General features: G+C 40.9%; 1 protein-coding gene across 2 annotated transcripts; it reads left to right on the top strand.

Annotated features, from left to right (window-relative positions):
• Positions 1-1,524: 1,524 nt before the first annotated feature.
• On the top strand, positions 1,525-20,699 carry rsf1b.1 (remodeling and spacing factor 1b, tandem duplicate 1). Of its 2 annotated transcripts, XM_026181828.1 has the most exons (17): positions 1,525-1,713; positions 3,996-4,087; positions 6,702-6,794; positions 7,515-7,720; positions 7,810-7,901; positions 11,070-13,216; positions 13,533-13,580; positions 13,688-13,969; positions 14,494-14,598; positions 14,898-14,977; positions 15,958-16,012; positions 16,113-16,225; positions 17,293-17,360; positions 17,565-17,778; positions 17,876-18,096; positions 18,657-18,836; positions 20,089-20,699. In XM_026181828.1, exons 1-17 carry the CDS (start codon positions 1,560-1,562, stop codon positions 20,652-20,654), a joined length of 4,716 nt encoding a protein of 1,571 aa, XP_026037613.1. In that variant the 5' UTR covers positions 1,525-1,559; the 3' UTR covers positions 20,655-20,699. The 2 variants fall into 2 exon arrangements, with proteins under 2 accessions (XP_026037613.1, XP_026037614.1); XM_026181829.1 differs by lacking the exon at positions 13,533-13,580 and having other exon boundaries at positions 1,526-1,713; positions 20,089-20,698.
• The last annotated feature ends 4,641 nt before the right edge of the window (positions 20,700-25,340 follow it).

Raw genomic sequence — 25,340 nt, 5'->3', positions numbered from 1 at the left:
GCTAGGAGTCAAACTGCCTGTAACAAAGTTAGAAAATGCTCTGGTAATGTGCTGTCTGGGGCAATTTGTCCGTGACAGGGTCGCTGAAGGTACACTGGTCCAGACTGAGTGTTATTCAGAGAACTCCAAAGAAAAAAAAAAGCAAATTGAAGGATGCTGATGCCTGTCTTGTGGTTTCAGTGATCCAAACATGACCCTGTGTGCCCATTAAGCCTAATAACTGGTTTTGCCACCCTTGGAATAAAAGAACTGCAGTTAAGTGTTTGTAATAACTGGCAATCAGTCTTTCACATTGCTGTGGATGAATTTTGTCCGGTTCTTCTTTGCAGAATCGTTGTATTGCAGCCACATTGGAGGATTTTTGAGCATGAACGGCCTGTTTAATGATGCGACAAAGTGTTTCAGTCTGATTTAAGTCCGGACATTCAATAAAAGCGCTCAAAAACCTTCCTTTTTAAATTTTATTTAATTGTATTTTTTTTCTAGCCATTCAGAGGTGGACTTGCTCGTGTTTTGCATATTTGTCCTGCTGCATAACTGAAGTGTGCTCTTGCATTTTGTATTCACTCGGGTTATTTTTGACTAGCAAAGAAAATTTGTTTAATGATTTGGAAAATAGCAAAAAACTAACAAAACATTAATTAATGAGGAATGGGCCGAATCCTTTTTTTCACACGACTTTATGCTTTGTAAAAATGTTTCTCTTAAAATGCTTAAACCAGAATTAACTGAAGATCACTAAAGACATTACAGTTACAATACAGAGCATGAAACTGATATGGATTTGTTGGACTATTTAGTACTATACCTTACATTACACAAGGACCACCACGGTAAAATCTGCTGCCTGGTAGAAAATAAATTGCATAAATTAGCCTCATTCTAGAATTGGAGGACAACTTAGGCCTAATCTTTGCTCAAATACACCATACATACATACACCATTCAAACTATTGCAAAGGACAATAGATTGTGAGTTGTGAGTTTAAAAAAGCATTCATGATTATTTTGCATGTTAGCACACATATAAGAAACAAATATCGACAAAATTAAAAAACAAAAAAACAAAAAACAATGTAAAAATGAATAACTTATATAAAAATGATATATTTGGCCTACAACTTTTGGGAGTCCTCAAGAACTTTTTTGTATTTTAAATCATATTTTGGACCAACTTAAAAAAATAGGTTTACATTTTGTCTCTGGACGAGTATAATTTTTTTTTAAATGTATGTTTTTATTTTTCTGTGCATGGACTGCTTTCAAATTCAGGGGTGGGATACAAATGTTCTGCAACTGTAGAATTAACCATTAATAATCTGATGTACACCTTTAAATACGTGATTCTGTTGCATAAATGACATGTGTTAAATAGCCAATGCAATTCAAGCAACTTTTTTCTGATTTGACACAGAGGAAGTGCAACTGTAAATAAATAAATATTAATGCAGACGGGAAAAGCTGTCTTTTCAGGACAGGTTACAAGCCCAGTGTCTTATTTTGGTAACACTCGGAACTCATGCATTTAATTCCGGCTGGCTTGCACTGGTGTGGAAAAGATGGCTGCTTCGGCGGCAACGGCGAGTTCTTCCCCCGGTTTGTGTCCAAATTACGCTGTGATTTGCTCTTTTCTTGAGCGCTACGGAGCGTTGTTGGACTTGCCGGAGCTCACCTTTCCTCAGCTGGAGAGGTATCTGCAGGACACATCCTCAGGTAGGGTAGTAAAAGGTCCCGCTGCTCACGGGGAGGAGGAGGAGGAGAGACTTCACCGCTGCATTAATGATAATGGTAGCGAGCTAGCACGTAGCAGCTAATGTTAGCTGGCTGTGTGTTATTGTGTTGGTTTTTTAACATTCTCCTTCACTTAAATATAACTTAACTCCGCCCTGAAGCTGCCATTCGAGGTAGAAAACACGTCTGTGCTCATTCTGATCGTTATTCAGCTGCAAACGGGCCGAATTATTCGAGGTTTTCTGTCACTTTTTTAGCTTTTGAATTGGGCTTAATTTTTTTCCAAGCAGCCTTTATCTGCCGTTGTAACGTAAAACAACACAACACGCACACAAACATGCGGCCGTGACAGTGCTCGCGAGGCGGTGAACGTGGAGATAGCTCACGCAGCGCGGCGTGGATTCAATTAAGTGGTCTCCGAAGGTGTCAGTGTGTGAAACGAGCACGGATTTGTGCACTTTATTTACACTTAAAATATTTTGCCTTGTGGTGCTTCGCGCAGCTACCGTCAAGCCACACAAAAACAGAGGACAAATGCGTAGGCGCTTTCAAAATAAAATAACTTAAAGCCTTAGAAACGCAATAGTTTTGCTGGTTACTGCGGAACTATATGCGCGATTTTGATGTGAAATTAAATTAACTGTGACTTTTATTGTTTCCAAACTCTTAGCGATAACCACATCATAGAAAACGGTGTTTAAGAATTTCACGGTAATTAAGAAATTGTTCTCTTCTTCCGCTCTCGCTGCTAATTGTGGTCGACTTGACTGTTTTTCTTATCCCGTTGCGTCGATTAGCGCATGCGCGTCCTCATCTGAAAGTGTTCCTGATTGAGTGTGTATTAATTAGCATGTGCCATCACCTCGTGTGTTTTAAAAGGACACCACGGACACATTTTTTCTACGTTCGATATTCCCATTAATTATTGACAGTTTCAAGCTCAATGCTTTTATTTGATTAAAATTAGACTTTTTAAAAATATATATACTTAAAAAGTATATACTTTTTCAAATCGAGGGAACAATATATGTTGTTATAAGGATACAGTGTGTTGTATTTCTCCTAGAGGCCTTCCAGTGCATGTTGGTAAACAGAAAAAGGCGGGCATGTGTAAAGAATAAACTTGTTTTATGGGAAAAACAAAGATAAATAAGGCTCTGTAATGTGTTGACACTGACTCCCGCACAGCGAAGGATAGCATCAAGAGTGAAAGAGAATGTTTACAAGGCGGTAGTGAGACGTGCTATGATCTATGCACTAACAGAAAGACAGGAAGCAAAGCTGAAGGTGCGAAAAGTGAGAAGGATGGGCAGGATTAGGAATGAGTACATCAGAGGAGAGGCACACCTGAGATGGTTTGGATATGTGCACAGAAGGGATAGTGGATATACTTGACGAAGGATGTGGAAGAGGGAGTTTCCAGGCAGTAATTAAACAGGAAGACCACAGAGAAGGTTCACTGATGCAGTGAAGGAGGATGTGCAGATGTTCAGTGTGGTTAGTGAGGATGCTAAGGATTAGGTGAGATGGAGGCAGTTGGGCTCCTGTGGTGACCCCTATAAAGAAAGTAGGAGATGAAAATGAAGTATGTCAAATATTAATCCTATTTATCTGCGCATTTTTGACTTCGTCCTACATTTTATGTTAAGTCAAAGGCTTTTTGCTTTGTTTTTGGTTTAGATGGTTTGCTGCAGATGCTCTGATAAATGATTCTTTTGTTGTCAATTAAAACTCTTCATGAGCATCAATCAGAGCGAGCATCTCTCAGACTTGGTTTTATGTAAATATTACAGAGGGGAAACACTTTCATTGCAAAATAATGTTATAAAATAAAAAATGTATTTAATTAATTAAATGTGAGCTTTTAAAAAATGTAAACGAAGATGAAAAGATGAAGTTAATATCAATAAAATGGGCAGAAGTTCAGTAAGAAAAACATACAAGAATCAGGGTTTTTTCTTCTGCATTCACATGTTAGAAATTGTCAAAAGGGCCATATTTAGCATGAAAAGCCCAATAGCGTTACATAGACATTGCATACATTGTTGCCTGGCTGTTTTTGTCTGCACTCTGGTTTTTTTTTGATCAGCTTTTCCCACGATGCAATAAATTTCATCTCCAGTCACAGCAGCTGATGCTGTTAGGTAACAGCATCAGCTGTTACTTGCTTTACGGCTGTTTTACACTCTCCTCAACAGTTGTAGCATCACACCTAAAATGCCTTTCGGACGCTAACGGGTTTCTCTGTTTTATTGTTTCCGCAGTTCCAAAGCTGCTGGTTGATCTTCACGTTAAGTTGCTGAGGAAGATCGGCAAATCGGTGTCTGCAGACAGATGGGAGAAGTATCTCGTCAAGGTAAGCGGTTGACACGCAGCACAAAAGAAAAAGAAGTACCGCCACAGTGTTTTGGCACAGGACAATCTAGAATATTTATTTAACATTTAAAATAAATAGCGCCATATTCAGACAGCTCCTACTCCATCCAGAGTACCTAAAAGGGCTTCTTTCAGGAAGCTGAAATGTTCTTTCAGACTATTTTCTTTCTGTACTTTCACGGCCATTAAGATTAGCCAGACATCCAACCCCCCGCCTTTTTTTTTTTTAAATTTTTTTTACATTTATTTATTTATTTTTTTTGTAAACAAACAGCTTTCCAAAAACGTGCTTTTTAATAGAAAATACTTCCCACATGGTTAAGCAGATGTCTGGTTTTATAGAGATCATCTGGTTATTTAAAAACAAAACTTTAACGTTGCAGCATATCAACTTTGGGATCTACTAAACTGGGACTAGGTTGACAAATTTGGAAAATAAAACCCAGTTTAATAATCTGATGGACAGGTCTGTTTTATCAGAGAGACCCATCCTGCAGTAACCACTCTAGGAGCCGAAGCTGTTTGCATGAATAAACGGCAGTAATCCCTGCGCTCAGAGTAGAAAAAGGTACTCAGGGGGTGATGTCAGCAGGTGGTAGCAGGGTGGGCTCGTAATTTTTGCAAGGGGCCGCAGGAGAAACTGTGGCTGTTGTGGAGCCCACACCAATAAGGTGCTCAATGTTAGTGAGATGTAGATGTCACTGTTAGACAATGAAAATGTGAAGCAGGCATAGTAAAGTCATAATTTAATCAACAATTGAGAACAAAATGTGCATGTTTTTGCAAAATTATAAATATGTTATATTATAAATTATGCAAAGTGCTGTTGCTATTTTTGCTCCAATTACATCTTCTGCAGGTATTCAGTTTTTTTGTTTTGTTTTCTTCTTGTTAATTGAGAGAAAATTGAGTTGTTGGTTTTTGTTGATTTTTTTTTTTTTTTTTTTTTTTTTTTTTTTTTTTTTTTTTTTTTGGCTTTAACAAGTGCTTTAAAGTCAGGTGCAGTGTCTGAGGTGTAAATGTGGGCAGGTGACTGTGACTGAGAGACCATCTGTGTCTGGATTAAACTTCATTACTGAGAACGATTGTTCACATATGAAGGCAAATTCAAAGAGAACCAACATCTTTTGAGAAGGTCTCCTTATGTGTAGAAAGTTTTCGGCACCTGCTGTCTACCAGTTACAAAGATACCAGTTTCATTTATGGTTTCATTTATTTCTCGTTATATTACATCCACTTCAGAAGGCCAAACATTTTCCTGTCAGATTTGAGCAGCCATTGGCTGGAACACCTGCCAGTTTGTCCCATTTCAGCCATAGCCCTTCCAAGCAACCGTTTACCTCTGTGAAGAAGTCACAGTCCCTTTCACTGAGTGCACTGCTGCCAGTTCCTCTGTGATCTTAAGTCTGTTGCTTACCACATATAGAAAGATCCTGTGTAGACAGACAGCACAACTCTCATCCACAGTCAAGGAGAAAAAAGTCACAATAGTCTGTTTTGTTTTTAAACTGGAGTTCCAGATTTCCTGCAGTGTCCTCACCTCAAGCAGTCTTGTTATGGTTCAGCTGGATTGGACACATTCTCAAATGCTTCTTCTGAAAACTTCTTGTATTTCTGGGTGTTTAGTCTCATAATGGTGATTGAAACTGCAGTCCTTAAACCCACCAGTCTGCTGTCCACAGACTAAACTCACAGCTTGACCTCCGACTTCAAAAGTCAGTGTTGTTGATTAAAAAAATCTTTTATTAGAGTGTATTTACAGTGATGCTGCATTTGCTTACTCACACATGAAAATGTAAAAATAAATGATCAGTCACCTTCAAAATCAAAGCAGTAAAAATGTGTTGTCCTTTCCCACAAAACTGCAAAAAACAGTAAGCCATTCTTTGATGGATACTTATCTTTGAATCCTAATTTCACACTGGCTGGTCAGGGACAGCCAAAAGGCCGAATGTGCCCCACAGGATGTACAATGCCCGGGTCTGCTTTTAAGATAATGTTTTTTAGTAGATTTAAAAAAAAAAAAAAAGTACAGGGACGGTTAACAATTTAGAAAAAATGAGGGAGAGGAGACAAATGGTCCCAGTAAACCAGCATGTGATGCCCTAAGGTGGTCGCCTCTGTTATTGTTTGCTATAACAATAAAGAACAGTTAAACACAAACATGCAAAAACACATAAGCACAAAAACACTGTGAAATAAAAGAAATGGGCATGACACACATTACGGCAATGTTTATATGTAAAATTTATGTTTTAAATAATCAGAATAGAAGTAACAGTTTTGACTGGCCAACCTCAGCCTCTCACTCTTGCTTTGTGTTTATTTCTCTGACCAAAAAATGTAACCATTGTTATATTAAGACTTGAGAGCCTGAAATATCATCTTTTTTTTTTCTACTGTCTCAGAAACATGACACTTTAAGTCATCTAAACAGAGGCTCTTATTTATTTTTTACTTTTTGTACTCAAGAAGTAACTGTGTACCCTCTATTAATTGACTAATGTCTCCAGTTTGACTTTTTTCTGAAAATAAAGGTTAAGCATGTGATGTATTTTAATGCCACTTTGTTGTGTTACTTGTTTCCCTTGCAGGTATGTCAGGAGTTCAACACAACCTGGGCGTGGGAACTCGAGCAAAAAGGATACAAGGAGTTGATGGTGGAGTGCAAGACGGGGATACTTAAAGTGAGTTTTTTGTTGTTGGTGGATGTCAGGATGGCCGTCCGGTTTCCTCTCCCCTATTAGATATTATAAATGAACATTTTCTCCTCCACTGGCCCGCTTTTACACACCTGTGTACATGCTGCAGGTATCACCCAAACATAGACGAGTGGGACAGCTGCAAATAGAGCAAAGTTCTCAAGAAGTCAGATTTAAAGATGTAGGCAAACATGTATTTTAACTTAATCTCCACTTGTTGCTTTGTAAAATAAACCAGGGGTGGGAGGAAGCAGCTAAAAAAGATTGCCTTTTGTCTAGCTCGAGTCGAAGTACTGGTTCTTCCCAGTGTAGCTTCATCAGCTCTCCACCTGTTGAAGGTTCTGGTTGGGGCAGAATGCAGACTGTGGCCACATAGTCAAACTTTCTGTAAGAAGTCCCTGAGCGAATGAAGTGACCCAGAAGTAGAAGCGTGGTAGCCTTTATAAGACCTGGTTGGGTTAATACATAGTGACGCAGTATCAAACTGTCAACGTAACTTAAGTGATTCAGTCCATGTAAATGTTAAATAATGGTGTATTTTCCCTTTCACACAGGCTGAGGTTTTGCACCTTCAGCTGAACCACGAATATTCAAGTTTCTGCTCTAAAATCTTTTAAAAATATAATTCTGTGCCTCTATGAGGTAGTTTGACTTTGTTTGTGTTTGAATAAACTTTCCTTTATTGGGCCTTTCTTTTTTCTGCAGTATTTGTGTGAGTGTCAGTTTGACGACAACGTCAAGTTCAAAACCGCCATCAACGATGAGGACCCAGATAAAATGCGCCTGCAGCCAATCGGCCGGGACAAAGACGGACAGATGTACTGGTTTCAACTGGACCAGGACAACAACGTGCGCGTTTATGTGGAGGAGCAGGATGACTTGGACGGGTCATCGTGGAAGTGCATCGTCAGGTAAAACGGACAGAAACGTCCTGCAGGTGTGAAATAAACGTTTGTTTGTTTTTATGTTTTTAAATATGTGTTCGTCTCTCTCCTTGCAGAGATAGAAACGATTTGGCCGAGGTTGTGGCTCTGCTGAAGACGCAGATTGATCCTGCGCTGTTGAAAAAAGAACAGGAAATGAAGCCTGAAGGTAAAAGAGTTTTTCAGTATAAAAACCAGCAGTTACAATTTTCTCTGGATTGCATTTTTAGTTCAGATTGTTGCAGAAATGTTTAGACTTCATTAGGAACCTACACCTGAATATTTGAATAATAATATCTTTGATCAACATGAGCTGCTGGCATAGCGCACGCTCAGAGCAGTGATTATCACACTTCAGTTGACCTCTCTTGTGCCAGTTGGATCATAATTTTCATACCCCCTTAGCAGCCCCCCCCCCCCCCCCCTGTTTGTTTGTTTGTTTGTTTAGCGCTTTACTAGTCCCTAAGGACCCCAAAGCGCTTTACACATTCAGTCATCCATCCATTCACACACTGGTGATGGCAAGCTACATTGTAGCCACAGCCACCCTGGGGCGCACTGACAGAGGCTTGGTGGCGTGGTGCCCATGTGCACTTGTTTCTAATTTAATGCTGGTGTATATACTTTTCTCCTTCATAGATGTGTCTTATTATCTATATAATTATATAATCATCATTATCTATATAAATATATAAATTTGGAATTAATCTACTAAAAGTATGGTTTGTGGAGGCCACCATCTTGACGTGCCATCTTGAATACAGTGGCTGTTTTGCTGTTAACGTTTTATGTTTGTTACTAGAGACTGGCCACATGCGTAGTACACCAAAGGTGAAGAGGAAGAAAACTTGTAAGCATAGATATGTATTATCACCTGAGAAGGAGGCCAGCATCTGAGTAAAAGCTCAAACTCATCTCCTGAACTGAAATCAGGGCTTTAAAACAAAACATGCTCGCTTATTCCTGATATTGTCACAGCTATCAGCAGATTAGACCTGTGAGCCTCCCGTCTCTGGTCGTTTGACAATGAGGTGGTTAAACAACAACAGCAACTGGTTAAATGCTAACGTTATGTCAGCTAATGTCAGGCTGGAGTGTCCTATAAACCGCACCTTACACTTTATTTGCTAAGTATCTGATTCCAGCAATGTTAGATCCAGTGGCTAACAGCAGCTAACCGAGGCTAACAATGGCAAAAACAGCAGCGCGTACCAACAGAAGTTCAGGATAATCTCAACAACTCACCTCAGTATCGCTGTCAGAAGTGAGTTCTGCTGACTACTTGACTTGTATCGGATTTTCACATAGTTTTACATCCCACAGAGTAAATGGATGAGGACACCAGTCTACTCGCACTTAGATTAATTGAAGCCAGAGTTCTTTGTCCTACAGTGGCCACCGTAGTTGGGATTATGTGCTTAAATGGGAGAAGTCAGAAAACAAAACTCTGTTGACTTTAATGTGCAATCTACTGACACCATTGTGTCTTTAACACTAGATTATCTATGTTGATACATTTCACATGTGCACAATGATAAAGAAATTTAATGAAATTCCAAATGATGTGATGGCTTGAAATATTGCTTCAGACTGTAGAGGCAGAAAAGAGGTGTCACAACCAGAGTAAAGCTTTATTTATAGTAAATGATAAACAGACTGGCACTTACTTTAATTAATCACTCAAAGCTTTTACTACAAGTCTTATTCATCCAGCCACACACACACTCATACAGCAGTACTGAGCACCTTGTCTAACACTAATGAATGAACTGGGAGCACCTCAGGGTTTGGCATCTTGCTAGTTTAGACATAAGCAATTTTCTTGTTTTCATAACTTGGATGACAAGTATAAATGTAAACAAGGAAATCTTATACTCCACAAGGATTTAACGCAGTAAAATAATTTAGCCCTGCGACAGACTGGCCTGTCCAGGGTGTACCCTGCCTCTCGCCTGTGGTAGCTGGGATAGGCTCCAGGCTTTTTTTGTGCAAAGTCTTATATGTTGAATTGAACTGAGTATGTCATCTGTTCAAAGCCTCTCCCAGTCAGTGCTGTTCTTTCTGCCTGTCTCACTGTACATGATGTTATTAGCACAAACACTTTAAAATGATCATTTAGGACTTTAACAATAATACAGACAGCAATGTAGTCAAACATCTCAGTTAGTTTTATTGGGAATTAACTTTAACCTCTTAGGCTCCCAGGAGTTTTCTGAGCTTTCTGCTTGGAAATGAAATGACCAAAATAAATGAAGTATTTCTCTGCTATAACAAACTCTGTGTAAACAGTCTGGGTATCAAAATACAACTAACACTTGTGAGATGTCATCAGAGGTGTAAATAAGTTACTGTGACTCAAACATAGAAAAATTTTGTTTTTTTTATTTCACTCACCTAATTTATTTAAAAGTATTTTAAAGCATATAACACCTTTGAAAATATACTTTGGGTCACATTTAACTCCAGAAAATCATAAATCAAAATATGGATGTTACCTGTCCACAGATTCATGGTGATGTAACTGCTCTTTTAACTGTTTGGTGTCTTTGCTTTGTTTGGTGGTTGTAGAAATGGTTTACACGAGCTTTTAGCTGAGATTCAGAGGTTTCTGCAGACACTACTTATGTCAGGACTTATATTTTTGACGTCTTGTTATAACCGATTAAACACAATCTCCTCCCTTTTGCCCCCATTTTTGGGGGTGTGGGTGCTTAACTAGTTACAAACAAACAAACATCTGTCTCCTATTTTTGTGTCATAGGAAAGAAGCATCAATATCTGATGAGAAGACTTAATTTAGCCTTGCTGTGTATTATTGTGGTGTTTGGGGCAGTTTTCTTGTTTTGTGGGGTGGTTGTTTTTTTTCCCAAGTGGAGATGAATATCTCTAACAAGTTGATTTGTTCGCGTTGCACATTGTAATTTTTAAGAGAAATGTGTTTTTTGAGTTACACTATATGCATATAAAGCAACAATTTCCCTTTTTTGGTATTTATTTTGTGTGGTGCATTTTTCTCTGTTTTAACAAACGGGAAAGAAAGTTCATTTAACTCGACTTAAGATGATTTGTTTTAATATTTACATGGTCTTACTGAGGTGATGCAAAGTGAAACATGCATTCTTTTTTTAGGTAATGTGCTGGAAAAGCTTGAAAATGGACCTTAAAAGTTTTTTAAAAAGTGCTTGAATTTGACCCTGAAAAATGTGTATGAACTCTGTCAAAATAAACCTCATATTAATCGACATTATTCTACTTACTTTGAGTATTTAAGTACATCAGAGCTCCTAATAGCCATTTAATCTTTTTGTTCTCCTTTTTTTTTTGTATTTTGTTACAGGTGAGACCAGAAAGACTGAAGATACATCAGATGAAGACAGCAAAGACTCCACCAAGTCAGTCTCTCCAAAGCCGGAGAGCATTGAAAAAGTAACACAGAACACGAAATCTGAAAATTCAGAAGCAAAATCTGCACTAAATGGTGTCATTGAAGGTAAAGCGGAGGCAGAGCTCGACTCAGAAAATGTCAGTAAAAAAGCCCAGAACATCAAAGAAGAGCCGATGGAAGTTGTGGACACTAAATCTAACTCAAGTGAACAAACACCGGCCTCTGAGACGTTGTGTACATCAGTAAAGGAGGAAAAAGGGGAGGAACCGAAGAAGTCCAGTGCAGAGGAAATGCAGCAAGCCATGAAGAATGACCAGCAGGCCAAGATCCCTTTGAAAAAAAGGGGAATGAAGTTCAGTGAAGACTTTGATAAAAATAATGCCGTTATAGTGCAAAATCCATCTCTTTCTAATCTGAAGGAGGCTGCAAAAGACAACTCGACTCCTGACCAATCAAAGAAAGCGTTGAGTATAAATGATCATATTAATGGTGAAGTTACCCAATCAGAAAAAGGGTCACCAGAGCGAGTAACAGAAGCTGTGGAGAAATCTGTCGACATTAAAGAGAACGACGCTCCGACCACCAACGAGGAGGTTAAAAAGGACGAGCCACAGGGAGTCACCTCACACCAAGCGGATTTGGAGAAGAAAACTCAAGATGAAAAGGAAACGGAAAAAAGGGAAACATGCGAGTCTTCGCTGCCCCCGACAGAACCGACACCTTTATCTAAAGAGATAAATAATGCAGCAGAGAAATCCTCTAATCACGAAGAGCACGAAGAAATGAAAGAATCCAAACCAGCAGACACAGAGGAGTCTTGTAAGGTGAACAAGACAACATTAAAGGAAAGTCATAAAATATTAACTGCTGATGAGTCAGGGAACCTAAACTTAAATCATGAAGTCGAATCCAAAGAAGCCGAATCAAAAGTTTCAAAACAACCAGAGGAAAAGCTAGACTGCACAGACATGGACACGACCGAGTCGAGTCAGACTCTGGAAGAGAAGCCTGAAAGCTGTAAGACAACAGAGACACAATCTGCAGACACACCAGAGAAATCTGTAGACTCTGAAACCTCGGAATCAAAGTCTGTCACTAAAAAAACAAGTGAGAAAGCGGAGGAAACAGCCAACACTAAGGAGAGTGTGGACCAGCCTGTTATCGAAAAGGTCGACAAGTCAAACTCATGTAAAGCTGCAGAGAAGCACGATGGCATCAAAGATGCAGAGATGGCTCCCACAGTCTGTGAGACAAAGACAGAAAAACCAGAAGACATAAAGAAAACTGTCAACTGTGAAGATGGTACGGTACGTGATGCTTCCAAGATAAGCGACTCTGTGTCTGGGCCTGTGGCTGCAGAGGCACAGGGCGCAAAACTCGATGTGACAAAACCACAAAAAGATGACAAAGCTGACATGAACTCTGTCGCACAAAAGCCAGCAGAGCAGCCATCTGAAGGGCAGGATAAAACGCCCAGCCCTGTTGAGAAGACGGATACCTCAGATGAAAAACCTGAGACTGAACAAGAGAAGGATTCTGAGAAAAACCCCAGCACAATCGAGGCAGAGCATCCATCATCAGATAATAAAAAGGATGCTGACAGGGAAAGTGAAAAGGACACTGATAAAGAAAAGCTTTCAAACTGCAAAGAGGACTCCACAGCAGATGAACTCTCAAAAACTGAGGAGAGTAAGGGCAAAAGCGAGGATGTGGACTCTCAAGCGAAAAAAGATGTGGCGAATGGCAGTGAAGCTCCAGCAGATGTTCAGGAGGAGGATGTCTGCCGGAAAAACAAGCGCCCAGTCAACCGAAGGAAAGTTGAGCTCCAGCGGGAGGAGCGACAGGGGGACTCAGAGTCTGACACAAACGTGGGGAGATCCCTGCGAAGATCACCGAGGATCTCTAGGCCGACGCCAAAGGCAGTACAGATCCAGGACAAGAAGCAGGAGAAGTCGCAGGCGCCTCAGAAGCGCGACGAGGAGAAGGGTGAGAAGGAAAAGTGTGAAGACGAGGAGGACAAGGAAGAGGAGGTGGTGAAGGTCGTTAAGAAGAAGCCAAGAGAGAAAAAGACGGATCAGGAAGGCCAAACCAAACCCAAGGTAAGACCATGCATTAATTCCATGCACTGTATACAAAAGATGGACATAGACACTGTGACATTATTCCACATCTGAAACTTAGAGGTGAATGAGAAACTGAGGGACACTCATGATAGTCAGGAGTTAAGCCCACCCTAAGGTGTAACCTGCTTCATCAGCCTTTTTGACTTTTATTGGGGAATTTAAATTGATGACCATAAGAAAAAATATTAAGACTTGAAATGTCTTTCCTGTAGATTTCTGTAGTAGTGGTTTCTGCCTGGTGGGCCATGAAGGTCCTGCAGTCCTTAAACTTGGGAATAACCTTTTTTTGCAGCCAGTGGAGTCGCCCTCTGCTGGCCACCAGAAAGAATGGAGGCTTAAGGTACTGCAGCCATGGCTTTGTCCATCTTTTATGTACAGACTGGTCATTTTCCAGATTGCACAGCTCTATTTTTCCTCCGTTAACATTTTCATTACTGCTTGTTTTAGGCGAGAAAGAGGCGAAGGGTTCGGTGGTCCAACACTCGGACGCGCCGCAGAAAGAAAGACTCGGAAGACGAGGACGAAAACAGCGACGAGGAGTCCAGCGAAGAAGACGAGAGCGAGGAGGAAGACGACAGCGATGAAGACTACAAGGTTGAGCGTACAAGAAAGAGGCGGAACCGTAACCGAGAAAGACGAAGCTCGGACTCCTCGACCTCATCCGACGAAGATCTACCTCCCAATGACGACCCTTGCAAACACTGCGGTCTTTCAAATCACCCAGAGCTGGTGGGTAACATCTGTAAAATCTCACCCGCATATATTTATATTGAAAAGAGACTCAAATTATAACAGCAAGGAGAGACTGGAATATTATCCAGAAAGGTTTTAACAATGAGACTTTAAGGGTGTTATTGAATCAGGGGGCAGTTTTTAGCCGTGAGGTTGGAAAAGAAACAAGTCCTGAGGCTCCTCCTAGTGGGGAGAAGGCAGAACAACGCTTTTTTTTTTATTTATTTATTTTTGTTAGATGTAAATATAGCCCAACATTTAATATCAGTACAAATATGAGAGGAAACTAGGGCAGCTGGGGAGTTCTTCGTTAAAGTCTGAAGCAGAAAAACGCCTCCTAACCGACAGTGATCTCACATAGAGTAGCATCGTCACTTTTGGCAAGCAGGAAAAAACAGCCACTGATTTATTTCCTCATTACTGTAGTTTGATTCTATGGGTTGTGCTAACTTTGCACTCTTCTTTCTTTGTTGAGAGAAATGCTTTTGTTGTGTTACGATCTGCCTGTATCTCTTTCTCAGATCCTGCTGTGCGATTCGTGTGACAGCGGCTACCACACAGCCTGTCTGAGGCCTCCGCTCATGATCATCCCCGATGGAGAGTGGTTCTGTCCACCCTGTCAGCATGTACGTACCAGTCAGTGCACTCAAAATTAAATGTATAGTTAGCTCAGTGTTTCTACATCTGTGGGGCGTCAACGACCGGGAGGAAAAAGACAGCGTAAACCACAAGTAAATGTGTTTTTAATGTAGATTAAAATAATGCAACAAGAGTCCACTGATGCTGTTTTTCACGTTTTTTTTTTTAAGAAGTCTTAATGATGGCTTTAAAACTTGTGTGGTGTTTGATATCATGACGCTGAAGTGCAGTTTGAGAGCTACTGGATTAACTAAAGTTCAAATGTATCACTCGCCCCCCTCTGTAGAAGCAGCTCTGCGACAAACTCGAAGAGCAGCTCCAAAACCTCGACGCTGCTTTGAAGAAGAAGGAGCGGGCTGAGAGGAGGTGAGACAGTTTGTGTTTCAGCTGCTGTTGAATTTAACAGTTTGTTTTACTTTGAAGCCAGTGGTTCCCAGTTTGGGTATGACTTTGAACCATTCCACATTACATACATATTTTTAAGGAAGGTAAACAGTCCTTTAGACGGTCTGCGTTTCCGCTGTGGCACAGACGTAGCAACAGCATCTTCCCACAGAATTGAGTGGAGATGGACAAATATAAATACAATACAATTTGAAAGTAAAATTGAATCAATTTTTGTTCTATTTCCACTCTCTGATTTGAAATCTCTCTGGACTTCAGCAGTGGTGTAACAGGTCTTTCCAGAAAGCAAGAAAAAAAAAAAAAAAAGCCTGCACCTGTTAACTGTTAGTTTTTCACCTGGCTTCATTTGGAGCTTGTTGCGGTGGTTTCCCGTTCAGTTGAGGAAGAAGGATTTTGTGAACGCAACCTACTTTTTACCTACAGTGACGTAACGTGACAGGAATCATTTGTAAGTCAAATGGTGATTGGTTGATAAGTGGGCTTGACAGGAAGTAAGCAGCAGTAGAGTTCACCATAACGGGAAAGCAATTCACAAAAATGTCACAGAGCTGCTGCAGAGTAAATTTTTTTCATTGGTTTTAACATTTTAGAAGCTAAAACAAGAATATCCCACAGGCATGTTTCTCTGTACATTTTTGACACTGCCCCCTGGTGGTATTATACAGCTGTGCACAAGAATAGTGCACACCCATGGTGTTGCCTTGAAGGTGCAGTACTCTCAAAAACCATTTTATTTCCTGTGCTGGAAAAGATCTCAGTGTTATGTAGTGTTATGAAAATCCTGTCCACTTTCTGTAGATGTGTATTCCAGCTTTTACTCTGAAATTGCAGCTCTTTAACTAAGCACTGCAAAGCTTTTACAAGTTTGCACTATTTGACAAACAGAGGACACTCGGATTAACTTTTTTGTGTGATCATCTTACTGTGTTTTTCTTCTCCAGGAAAGAGCGTCTGATTTATGTTGGAATCAGTGTCGAGAACATCATCGCGCCCTCTGTGAGTACTTAGTGAGGTCATGGGGTCTTAAATAAAAACAGAAAAAAACATTGACTGCTGCTGATGTTTGTGAATGTAAGTGACGCTGAACTCTTTCCAGGTTGAGGTCGAGGAGGAAAAACCAGAGATCATTATCAAAGAGAAGAAAGAAACAAAGAAGAGTAAGAGCTGGGGTCGGAGGTCAACGAGGGCGAAGAAAACCATCAGCTACAGGTACGAGACATACTATTTTGCTGCATGTTCAGGCAACCAGTCCATATCAGTTGATGTTGATGACATCAGTGTTTGTAGCTAGTAGCCAATCACGGATAATATATAATTTCTATAGAGCCGTAGTCATCATAAGAAAATCTTGCCTACTCCACAAACAGTTGATGGCCTGGGTTTGTTGGATAAGCTCGATCTGCCACAGTGTGGGGAGTTACATCTGCCTGCCAGATGTTTTCTTTGGGGGGGTTTGTTTTGTTTGTTTGTTTTTTACCCTAAATAAATCATAAAAAGATTACCTATTATTTCCAGTATCTAGAAAATAAAAAATCGTAAAAGGTTTTGTTTACTGAAAACAGACCCTGGTCGACATGGGGGGTGCTGAATGTGCATCTGTGTGAGATAAATGTTATCACATCTCTTTTGCTGTGAGCCATTTAGGGTGTTTTCACACCTATAGTCGGTTTACTCTGGCCCAAATCAGTTTGTAAACTTCTAGCTTTTTCCTTTGATTTGGTTTGTTTTCACACAGAGAAAATTCTACGTTAATGTTCAGTCTGCTTATTGGCCAGGAGTGTCTGGGCTCGACCAACAAAAGTAAACAGGAACAGGAAGGTGCTGTGTTCTGGGGTACTCAAGAAAACGGAGAATTTAGGTTCATTTCAAAGCTCGTTGCTAGCCTGTAAAGACCTTTGCAGCTCTGTAGTAGTTTTTATTTTTCTTTTCTTTTCTTTTTTTAAACTCAAACTTGTAATGTACACCTAGTCGCACCTAGTAGTTGGTTCGGATCGCAGTCGGATCAGGTTTGCACCATAAACAATTGTGTTGACTTCATTTGAAACTGCATTAATCCCACCCCCTCTAAAAACTCTCCGTGCGGTTGTTTTGGTCAGCACCTGAGTGCGATTGCCAAACCACAGTTTGATTTAAACGGACTAAACGCTGCAGGTGTGGAAACACCCTTGGAGTCAGTCGGCAGTTGGACAGGTGATTGTGTTATTATTGGCAGAGACGCATTTAAATTCTCCAGGCAGCAAAAAATATTCTTGTCTGTGTTGATGTAAACTTTGCAGATTTGATGAGTTTGACGAGGCCATCGAGGAGGCTATCGAAGAAGACATCAAAGAAGCAGAGGGTGGAGGTAGGAGGAGAAGAAACTGTACTGTGTACTTTGCTGAAAATATTTCTGGCTCTGAAGATCAACCCAAAATCTGAAGCTCATTTAACATGTTGTATCCGTCTTGTTTGTAATGCAGAAGAATGTAGCAACTTGTCATATTTACACAAGAAGCGGTTCAAATGTGAAAGATGTGAAGTTTTTAATATAACTGAGGTGTTTTTGCAGGAGCGGGTCGGGGTAAAGATATGGCCAACATCACAGGGCACAGAGGGAAGGATATTTCTACCATCCTACAAGCCGAGGAGGGCAAGGAGAACGGCCAGCCGCCGCGACCCAGCGCCAGCCAGCGCAGGAAAAAACGCCGGCGACTCAACGACCTGGACAGCGACAGCACCGTGGACGAGGAGGAGAGCGAGGAAGAGTTTCGCCTCAGTGAAAGGTACAGTTTGACTTTTGGTTTCCAATCTCATAAATCTGTCAGTTTTGTTCACCAGACGCTGAACTCTCTCTGCGTTCGCTTGTTTGCTCGGATGCAGCTCAGAAGAAGAGTTTGTTGTGACGGACAACGACACGGAAGCTGAATCGGAGGCCGACTCCAACAACAGCGACTTTGGCAGCAACGGTAGCGGTAGGCATCGAAAGTCTTCGCGGAGCAGACTGCTGACATGCAGACGGAGCTCCAGAAAGCGGCGGCGACCGAGAGGGTACTCGGATGATGAGGAGGACGAGACGGATGATGACGATGAGGATGAAATAGGTATATCTGTTTTACGTTATACTCTTTTTACTTATTCTCTAAAACGTGAAATAAAGAGATGACTACAGGTTAAAAGGTGCAAGTTGTAGTTGAGTTGTCTGCCCCACAGAGCATCTTTGCTTATAACCAGAAGCTTCAGACCTTAGATCGCTTCTGAAACGCTGCTATTACAGTACTTAAACCCAGAAATTACTCGCAGAGACCTAACACAAATATTTGAGGTTGGAGCCCCCGGTAAAACTATAAACAAGACTAATGATAAGCTCAACTAGTAACTAGTACACAAAACTGCAAAGAAAGTTAAGAGAAAAGACAAGTGCTGGTGCAGGAAAGAGACCCAGCATTAACCCTGCTCTTGATGGTGAGCCTCCTTAGGATGAACTACAGAAACAGAGCAGGTTAAAAAGGGGATGCGTCTGGGTACACAAGCAAGTCAGAATTACAGTTTAAATGTCTGAGCACAATGTCATTTAAAATTTGTTTCTAAGAATATTCCTGCTGCAGGTCATCCTCTGATTTTTAACCGCTTCTTTGTTGTTTTTTTGTGCGTTTCTGTGCAGTGACCGAAGGCTCCAGTGAGTACAGCGACAGTGATCTGGATATGAGCCGCCGGCGGTCGAGGCGAAGCCAGAAGAAGCAGGTTAACTACTGCGAGACGTCCGAGTCTGAAGGCTCTCAGGCCGAAACCAACCAGGCCAAAACGAAACCCAGACGTCAGCAGGAAAGCTCCGACAGCGACGGTCAGTCAGAAACACTTGAGTGATTGATTAATCTATTTAGATTAGTAATTAATCAGATGAGTTAAAAGTGTGGAGAGCAACTTTGGTTTCCACTAATTTATCTTAAAATATTTTGTGACTTACTGTTAAAGGTAAGAATAAAAATCAAACTTTCAAACTCATTGGGTCTGTATTAATAACAAATCCTTTAAAACAAATACAAAAGTTTGGTGTCTTTCTAAAAAAAGAACTTTTTCATCCAGTTTTGATAATATTCAGCAGATTGCAGTATCTAAGCTTTATTAACTCCTCCTGTACCCATGACATCTCTTTGATCTTAAAATAGTTAAGACCAGAGTCACCACATAAATCACACCAGCTTAGAGACTGGTTCATGACCATCCGGCACACCTGCCATTCACGAGGGAAAACTTCCGTGTAATTGCTTTGGATGCTTGCACATTTACTGTTAGTAGAGGTGATGGACTTACAAACGGAGCTGCTCTCTGAGCTGTAGTGAAACTCAAAAGTATGACCCAAATCATAAACTGAGAAAGTTGCATAACTTTTACTGCGAAGGCGAGCTTTTACTGGTGACCAGGAGTAGTACACCTCAGTCTCCTTGTAGCCACACCTATGGTATCAATTTTAAAAAGTCTTTTTCTTTTTTTTAAGTTGACCTCTGACCTCTCTGAGATTTTAACTCATCCAAGATTTTTGGTAGTTTAGTTTTTTTAATAGTATCAATTTGAAACTCCTATGTGGCCTCATTGTTGATTTGGTGAATGACCTTTTATGGGTGAGGTGTTTAAAAACTGCAGGCAACCCCAGCAATCTCCTAGAAACCAAAGCAATTGTTGGTGCTTTTTTCGGTGCAAAACAGTCTTCGCATCCAATTTCACCCTGTGAGATGGCAGACAACTGTCAAGCAATGAGCTCTTGATGTCATGTGAGAAACTTCATTTTTAACCCTGACAAAGTGCATTCACTTTCAGCACCATGGACAGCGACAGCAGAGAAGTGTTGGTTTAATGCAGTCTTTTAGAGATGAAGCTGTTTCAAACTCTTCCTCAATTGATTTTATTTAAATTCTGACTGTTTGACTGACACACACACACACACACACACACACAGTCTTATTTCATTATTTGCATCAGTTTTAAGTTGCTGAGTTTTAACTGATTGAAAAACAAAACGCGTAAATGAGGCAATGTTGACGTGAACATGATTGATGACAGCAAGACTAAATGTGACTCTTGTTTTCTCTTCCCAGCGAGTTTCTCCAGAGACTCCGAGGAAGATTCGAGGGATTGGAGGTCGAATAGAATCTCATCGGAGGAAGATTCCCGGCAGCGACGCAGACGCCTAGCGCTAAAACGCAGGAGAGCGTCGGAAGATGACGACTCCGACGAGGACTCGGACGAATCTTCCGAGGAGGATCGACCCATCCGTAAACGAGTGAACCGCATCGACTCGGATGACGACGATGACGAGGAGCAGCAGGAGGAGAAGCCGAAGGAGAAGAAAGCAGAGGAGGAGTCAAAGGGAACAAATGCATTGGACTGTGGCCTGGTAGAGCTGCCGCCCGCCAACGGGCAAAGCCCCATAAAGAGCCTCGAGGGTATCATCAACCGGCCCGCTGCCACCATCGCTACCATCACCGCTCCAGGCATTATCCCACATCTGGAGCCGCCCAAAAGCATCAGTGCCACACCGGCTGCTGCCATAGCACCAAACGGGCTGGTGGGGCAGGACATTGCGGCACAGGACGATGACGAAGACGACCTGTTAGGAGTCACAGACCTCGTGGACTACGTCTGCAATAATGAACAATTGTAAAAACAAAAGTGGTGTACTGTTTGTTTGGTTTCTTTTTCTTTGTTCTTTTTTTTTTTTTTTTTTTTTGTGGTATTGTATTTTTATATTGCTTAACTTTATTATTCCCTCCCATGCCAACAACTCCTCCTCCATGTCCGTTTTTCTCATGTCACCTGGAAGCCTGGACCCCACCCCCACACCTCCAGTGTGACGCTGTCCCCATGGGATCCTGCAGCCAATAAGTCCACCAACATACCATTCCTCATTTGTCTGGAAATAACCAGTTGACCCGCCGAAGCACCGTCTCCCCCCCCCCCCCCCGGTTGTCGTCATCGTTGTCCTGTTTTCAGTTTTGGTTTTGATCACTTTTGGCTCTGAAACTGGGGGAAAAGTTAGTCTGTTTGAAAGCTGAATAACTTTAAAAAAAAAACAAACAAATCATTCCATAATTGGCACCAAGTTCTGGACATCTGTTTATCATTTTATGGCTTTTTAAAGAAATGCAATCATGTTGATTGAAACGCACTTCACCGGGCAGGGTTAGATGAGATGATAGACGCGGCCGTTTAGCTCTGCACAAACACGGCGCGATGAGCTACAAGAAAGCGGGTTTAGCTTGTTAGTCTGCTTTAATTAACCAGCTGGCACGCTGACCTTTCACAGCAGCTTTTAGCACCAGATGTTTTTTTTAACGTTAACAAACATGCTTCCAACGTTACAATCGACGAAAGCCGGGGCAGTCGTGGTGCTGCACTAATTTAGAGGTTTTTGTTCGTTAATACTTTTAAAACAATGTATGTTTAATTTCCTAAACATGATATTTTCAGTCAAATCCACCTGTGGGCATTTTTAAAGCTCTTTCAAGCTCACTAATTAACCCTTTATGGCCCGTTTGTTGCAGGTGGAGCTTTAGAGGAGCTACAGGTGGATTTTCGGTTTTTAGGCTTTGTGCTGCGCTAACATGAGCTACTGCTTCATGTGAGGGATGTATTTGATAAGTTATTGGTTCTTTCTGATCATATCCGGTGTGTATTTTGTTATTAAACCACGCCCCCCCCCCCCCTTTTTTTTTGTCAATGTTAATCAGTCAAATATACCCCCCTCCTTTTCATCGTATGAAGGTGTGAATGTATATATGTGACCAACCTTCGTTCGTCCCCCCCTTGAACCTAATTTTTTGTCGTTGAATGTTAGAGTAGCTTTTGTATATTGTATACATATATAATTATTTTAACTACACGCGCACTGCCATCAGCATCAGAGGTTGAACTTTCAGGTTATAGTTTGTTTGGAGAAACCAAATCAAAAGGTGAAACTCTCCTTCCCTCCTGATCCAGACTAGCCTCTTCTCATCGCTTTCATGTGATTCATGGTTTCAGTAAATCTATATTTTTTTTTTTTTTGTATATCTAAACATTTATTTGTTGTTGTCTCTTTGAGGAAATAATGTAAAGTGTCTTATTTTCTTTGTGGGTGGAGATGCCTGCAGGTCTTTAGATTTTTAGTATCTTTAAATGGATGAAGGAGTGTTAGGGTTTACATTAAAGAATGGGGTTAAAATATCCAGAAAAAGATCACCTAGTTGAAGCAAAATAACTCCCTGGTTTGACTTTTTAAAAACATCCTTTGAATATATATATTTTTTAATGTAGACGTAATACTCCTTCGTTATAAACAACACTCGGCTCTGAAAGCCTGTTTTCTCTCTTATTCCACTCCCCTGGATCTTCCTGTTTCCTCTGACATGAGCCGTTTCCATAATCCTGAGCTCAGGTTCGGATCAGATCAGGATCATGAAAACCAAACTGTTTTAAAGCGATGTGTCGGGTTGCAGGGGAACAGGGGGGGGGAAAGGCAAACCAATGACTTCACTGACCTCTGCTGGAACCAGTCTGTGTGTATATCTGTAGTTTTTGCTGTAATATATTTAGAGGCATTTTTTTAACCATGGAAAAATATATCGAGCAATTCTTTGGGATTGCATGAGTTTCTTATAGTTTTCTTTTGTAGGGAAGTAATATTGGCACAACAGTTTTTGTAAGAAAATCGCAAAAAAAACCCCTCTGGCATGCTTTCAGGATCTCCTGACCTGGTGCATTTGTGCTGAGGGACTCGTGAAGTAGGCGTGTTAATTTGCAGTGAAACTGCATACGGGGTAAGCATGCGCTGACTTGCTAAAGCTCGAGGGGGAAGAACGGGACGTCGCCGTGGAAAATAATCAAGGACTGAGAGGGAGTGAAGCCTGTTTGTAAAATATTTTGTAAATTAGTCTCAGCATGGTCTTCAGAGGATAAACCACTATTTATCATACCGTTTTGATACTGGCCACGGCCAAAATGACTTCCAAGACAAAAACCTATACGTGCTGCTTGCACAGCATAGGCGTCTATACACGATATTTAGCTTTTAGATTAGCTGGGCAGAATATAGAAACCCGGTTCTACAGACGTAACAGAGGTGCGTGTCCTGGTGGGTCGAGACGGAGCAAAGGAGTGTCTGTGTGCTGTGTGTAACCCTGTTTATATTCTCCACAGAGATAAGGAGAATGTATAAATGTGTATCTCATGGTTATGAAATAACCCGTAGCGAGACCTGCATAGAGATGGAGAGAAATAAAAGCTTAATAAAGAGAAAGAGGAGGTCGGTGCCAATGACTGAAGTGTTAACAGTTTCCTATTTACCTCATGATGAATCTGGGAGGAAAGACACCCTGTCCACTGTGTATAGATCCTTGTAGACTGGTTGGTGACGTTTTGTCCGCTCCCTACATTTTATTTTATTTTTTTTGGTTAACTTTACTGTTATTTCTTATGAATCCGATCTTGTACATTTGTCATAATAAAATGGGTTTTAAGCCTGATGTCGACTGTGCTCGTTTTACAAATGCAAAACATGCACAAACAGCTGACCCTTATAACGCTTAAAATACATAAATGATACATAAGAAAATAAAAACAGGCTAGAAACGAGTTGCAGTTGCACCCTTTGTTGTTTGAGCTGCCAACAAGACATGAACATGTACCAAAAAGCCCTTGACCTCCCTGCCTCACAAACACATAAATAAATACTGAGCCCACCATAGAAAAACATTAAAAACTGAATTAAGGAAGAAGAGACTCCCTGAAAACATTAAATAACTGCAATAAAGCACAATGTATAATAAAGCAGTCTAACCCTGGAGTGTTTATCGAACCTTGTGGAAATTTAAAAAAAGTAATTAAATATAAATTTGCATATATGAGCTTTAATTTCTGTCATTTTTGCTACATCTGACATTTTATTGTTTAGCTTAAATAAACATTAATATATAAAGGGGTTAGGGTCAGCTCTTCAGGATGCCTTTTCCACAGACGTAGGTCACAGTGACATAAATTGTCTCACTGTGGGTTTTACCGCTGACTTTGGGGAAAATTAAAAGCCCCGACCTGGAGGTTTCTGGTCCTAAAGTGCAGACGACCAAGGTTTAAAAGCAGCTTTGTTAAATCTGTTGTGTTGACGCTTCTAATAGGCCCATAATATAAAAGCAGTTCAGATCCTTCACATGACTGTCACACTATTGACTATTTTATGTATTTTATGACTATTGCTCCTTTTGTCTTTTTTTGCGAGGTGACCTTGGGATTTTGAAAGGCGCCTTCAAATAAAATGTATTATTATAGTTATTATTATTACTAATTATTCCATCTCCAGCTTAAGTCACTTTCTCTTAAACAGGAAAGGCTTCTGAATCAGCACAGATGAGCGTACAGATACTTCACAACTTCTCCCAAAATTCAGAAGTTCTTTATCAGAGAGTTTGGGAGCTCTCTGAAGATCCCCAGTATTAGACTGCACAGCTGCAAATATTTGGTGGTCTGGTTTGTGTTTATGCATTCACTTGCCGACCAAAAGATCACCGGATCAATAGCAGCCAGACACACAGATCCTCGTATCTCTTACATAATAAAGCATGAAAGTCCACTTAAAGCTCAGAGCCACATAAAGCTGCTCGTCACCATCGTAAACGCTGCTGAGATAAAATAATCTCTCGTGTCATGAGAGTGAGGGTCAGAGGAGTTTGTTGCGGCTGTGAACTTTAGCACCACTCTTCTAAAACGGCACACTGTGAGATAATCTGTAACCACGTCAGTAGGAGGAAGCTTGTTTACAAACCATCGAGCACGTGCCGCTCTGTCAACCAAGCAGCAGGTCTAAAGGAACGCCGTGCATTCGTTTAGAATCAGAATCAGAATCAGAATGGGTTTATTGCCAGATGTTGAGGTTTACAACATTAGGAAATTGCTGCGGTGCTTCAGTGCAGACAATAAGAATTAAAGTGCTATGTAGAAAGAAAGATATGTGCATGAGATATACATGAGATATATACATGAGAATAAGAATTATGAGTGCTACGTAGAAAGATAGTTTAACAGGCTGAGGGGCCGAAGGTCACATGTTTGTCATCTGTTCTGCGCTGACGATGATCCACGCTGAGGAAAAACGGAGACGCTGGTGTTGGGCATTTGTTTGGAGAGTGTGAGACGCCTGAGGAAGAGGAGGAGGCGGCGGAGGAAAGGACACAAAGGTCGTGTTGTGTAACCAGCACCATGTGAGCCATGGTTGGGGGGGTGGGGGGATTTTATTGGATCTCTGTTTCTGATAATCCAAACCTCAGAGAGAGGAGATTAACCGTCACTTGGTTGTGTGTTTCACTGATGAAAAGACCCC

Source organism: Astatotilapia calliptera, chromosome 10 (genome assembly GCF_900246225.1).
Source record: "Astatotilapia calliptera chromosome 10, fAstCal1.2, whole genome shotgun sequence".
Classification (NCBI taxonomy): domain Eukaryota; kingdom Metazoa; phylum Chordata; class Actinopteri; order Cichliformes; family Cichlidae; genus Astatotilapia; species Astatotilapia calliptera.
Note: the sequence above shows the minus strand (reverse complement) of the source record. Positions and strands in the feature narration are given on the sequence as shown.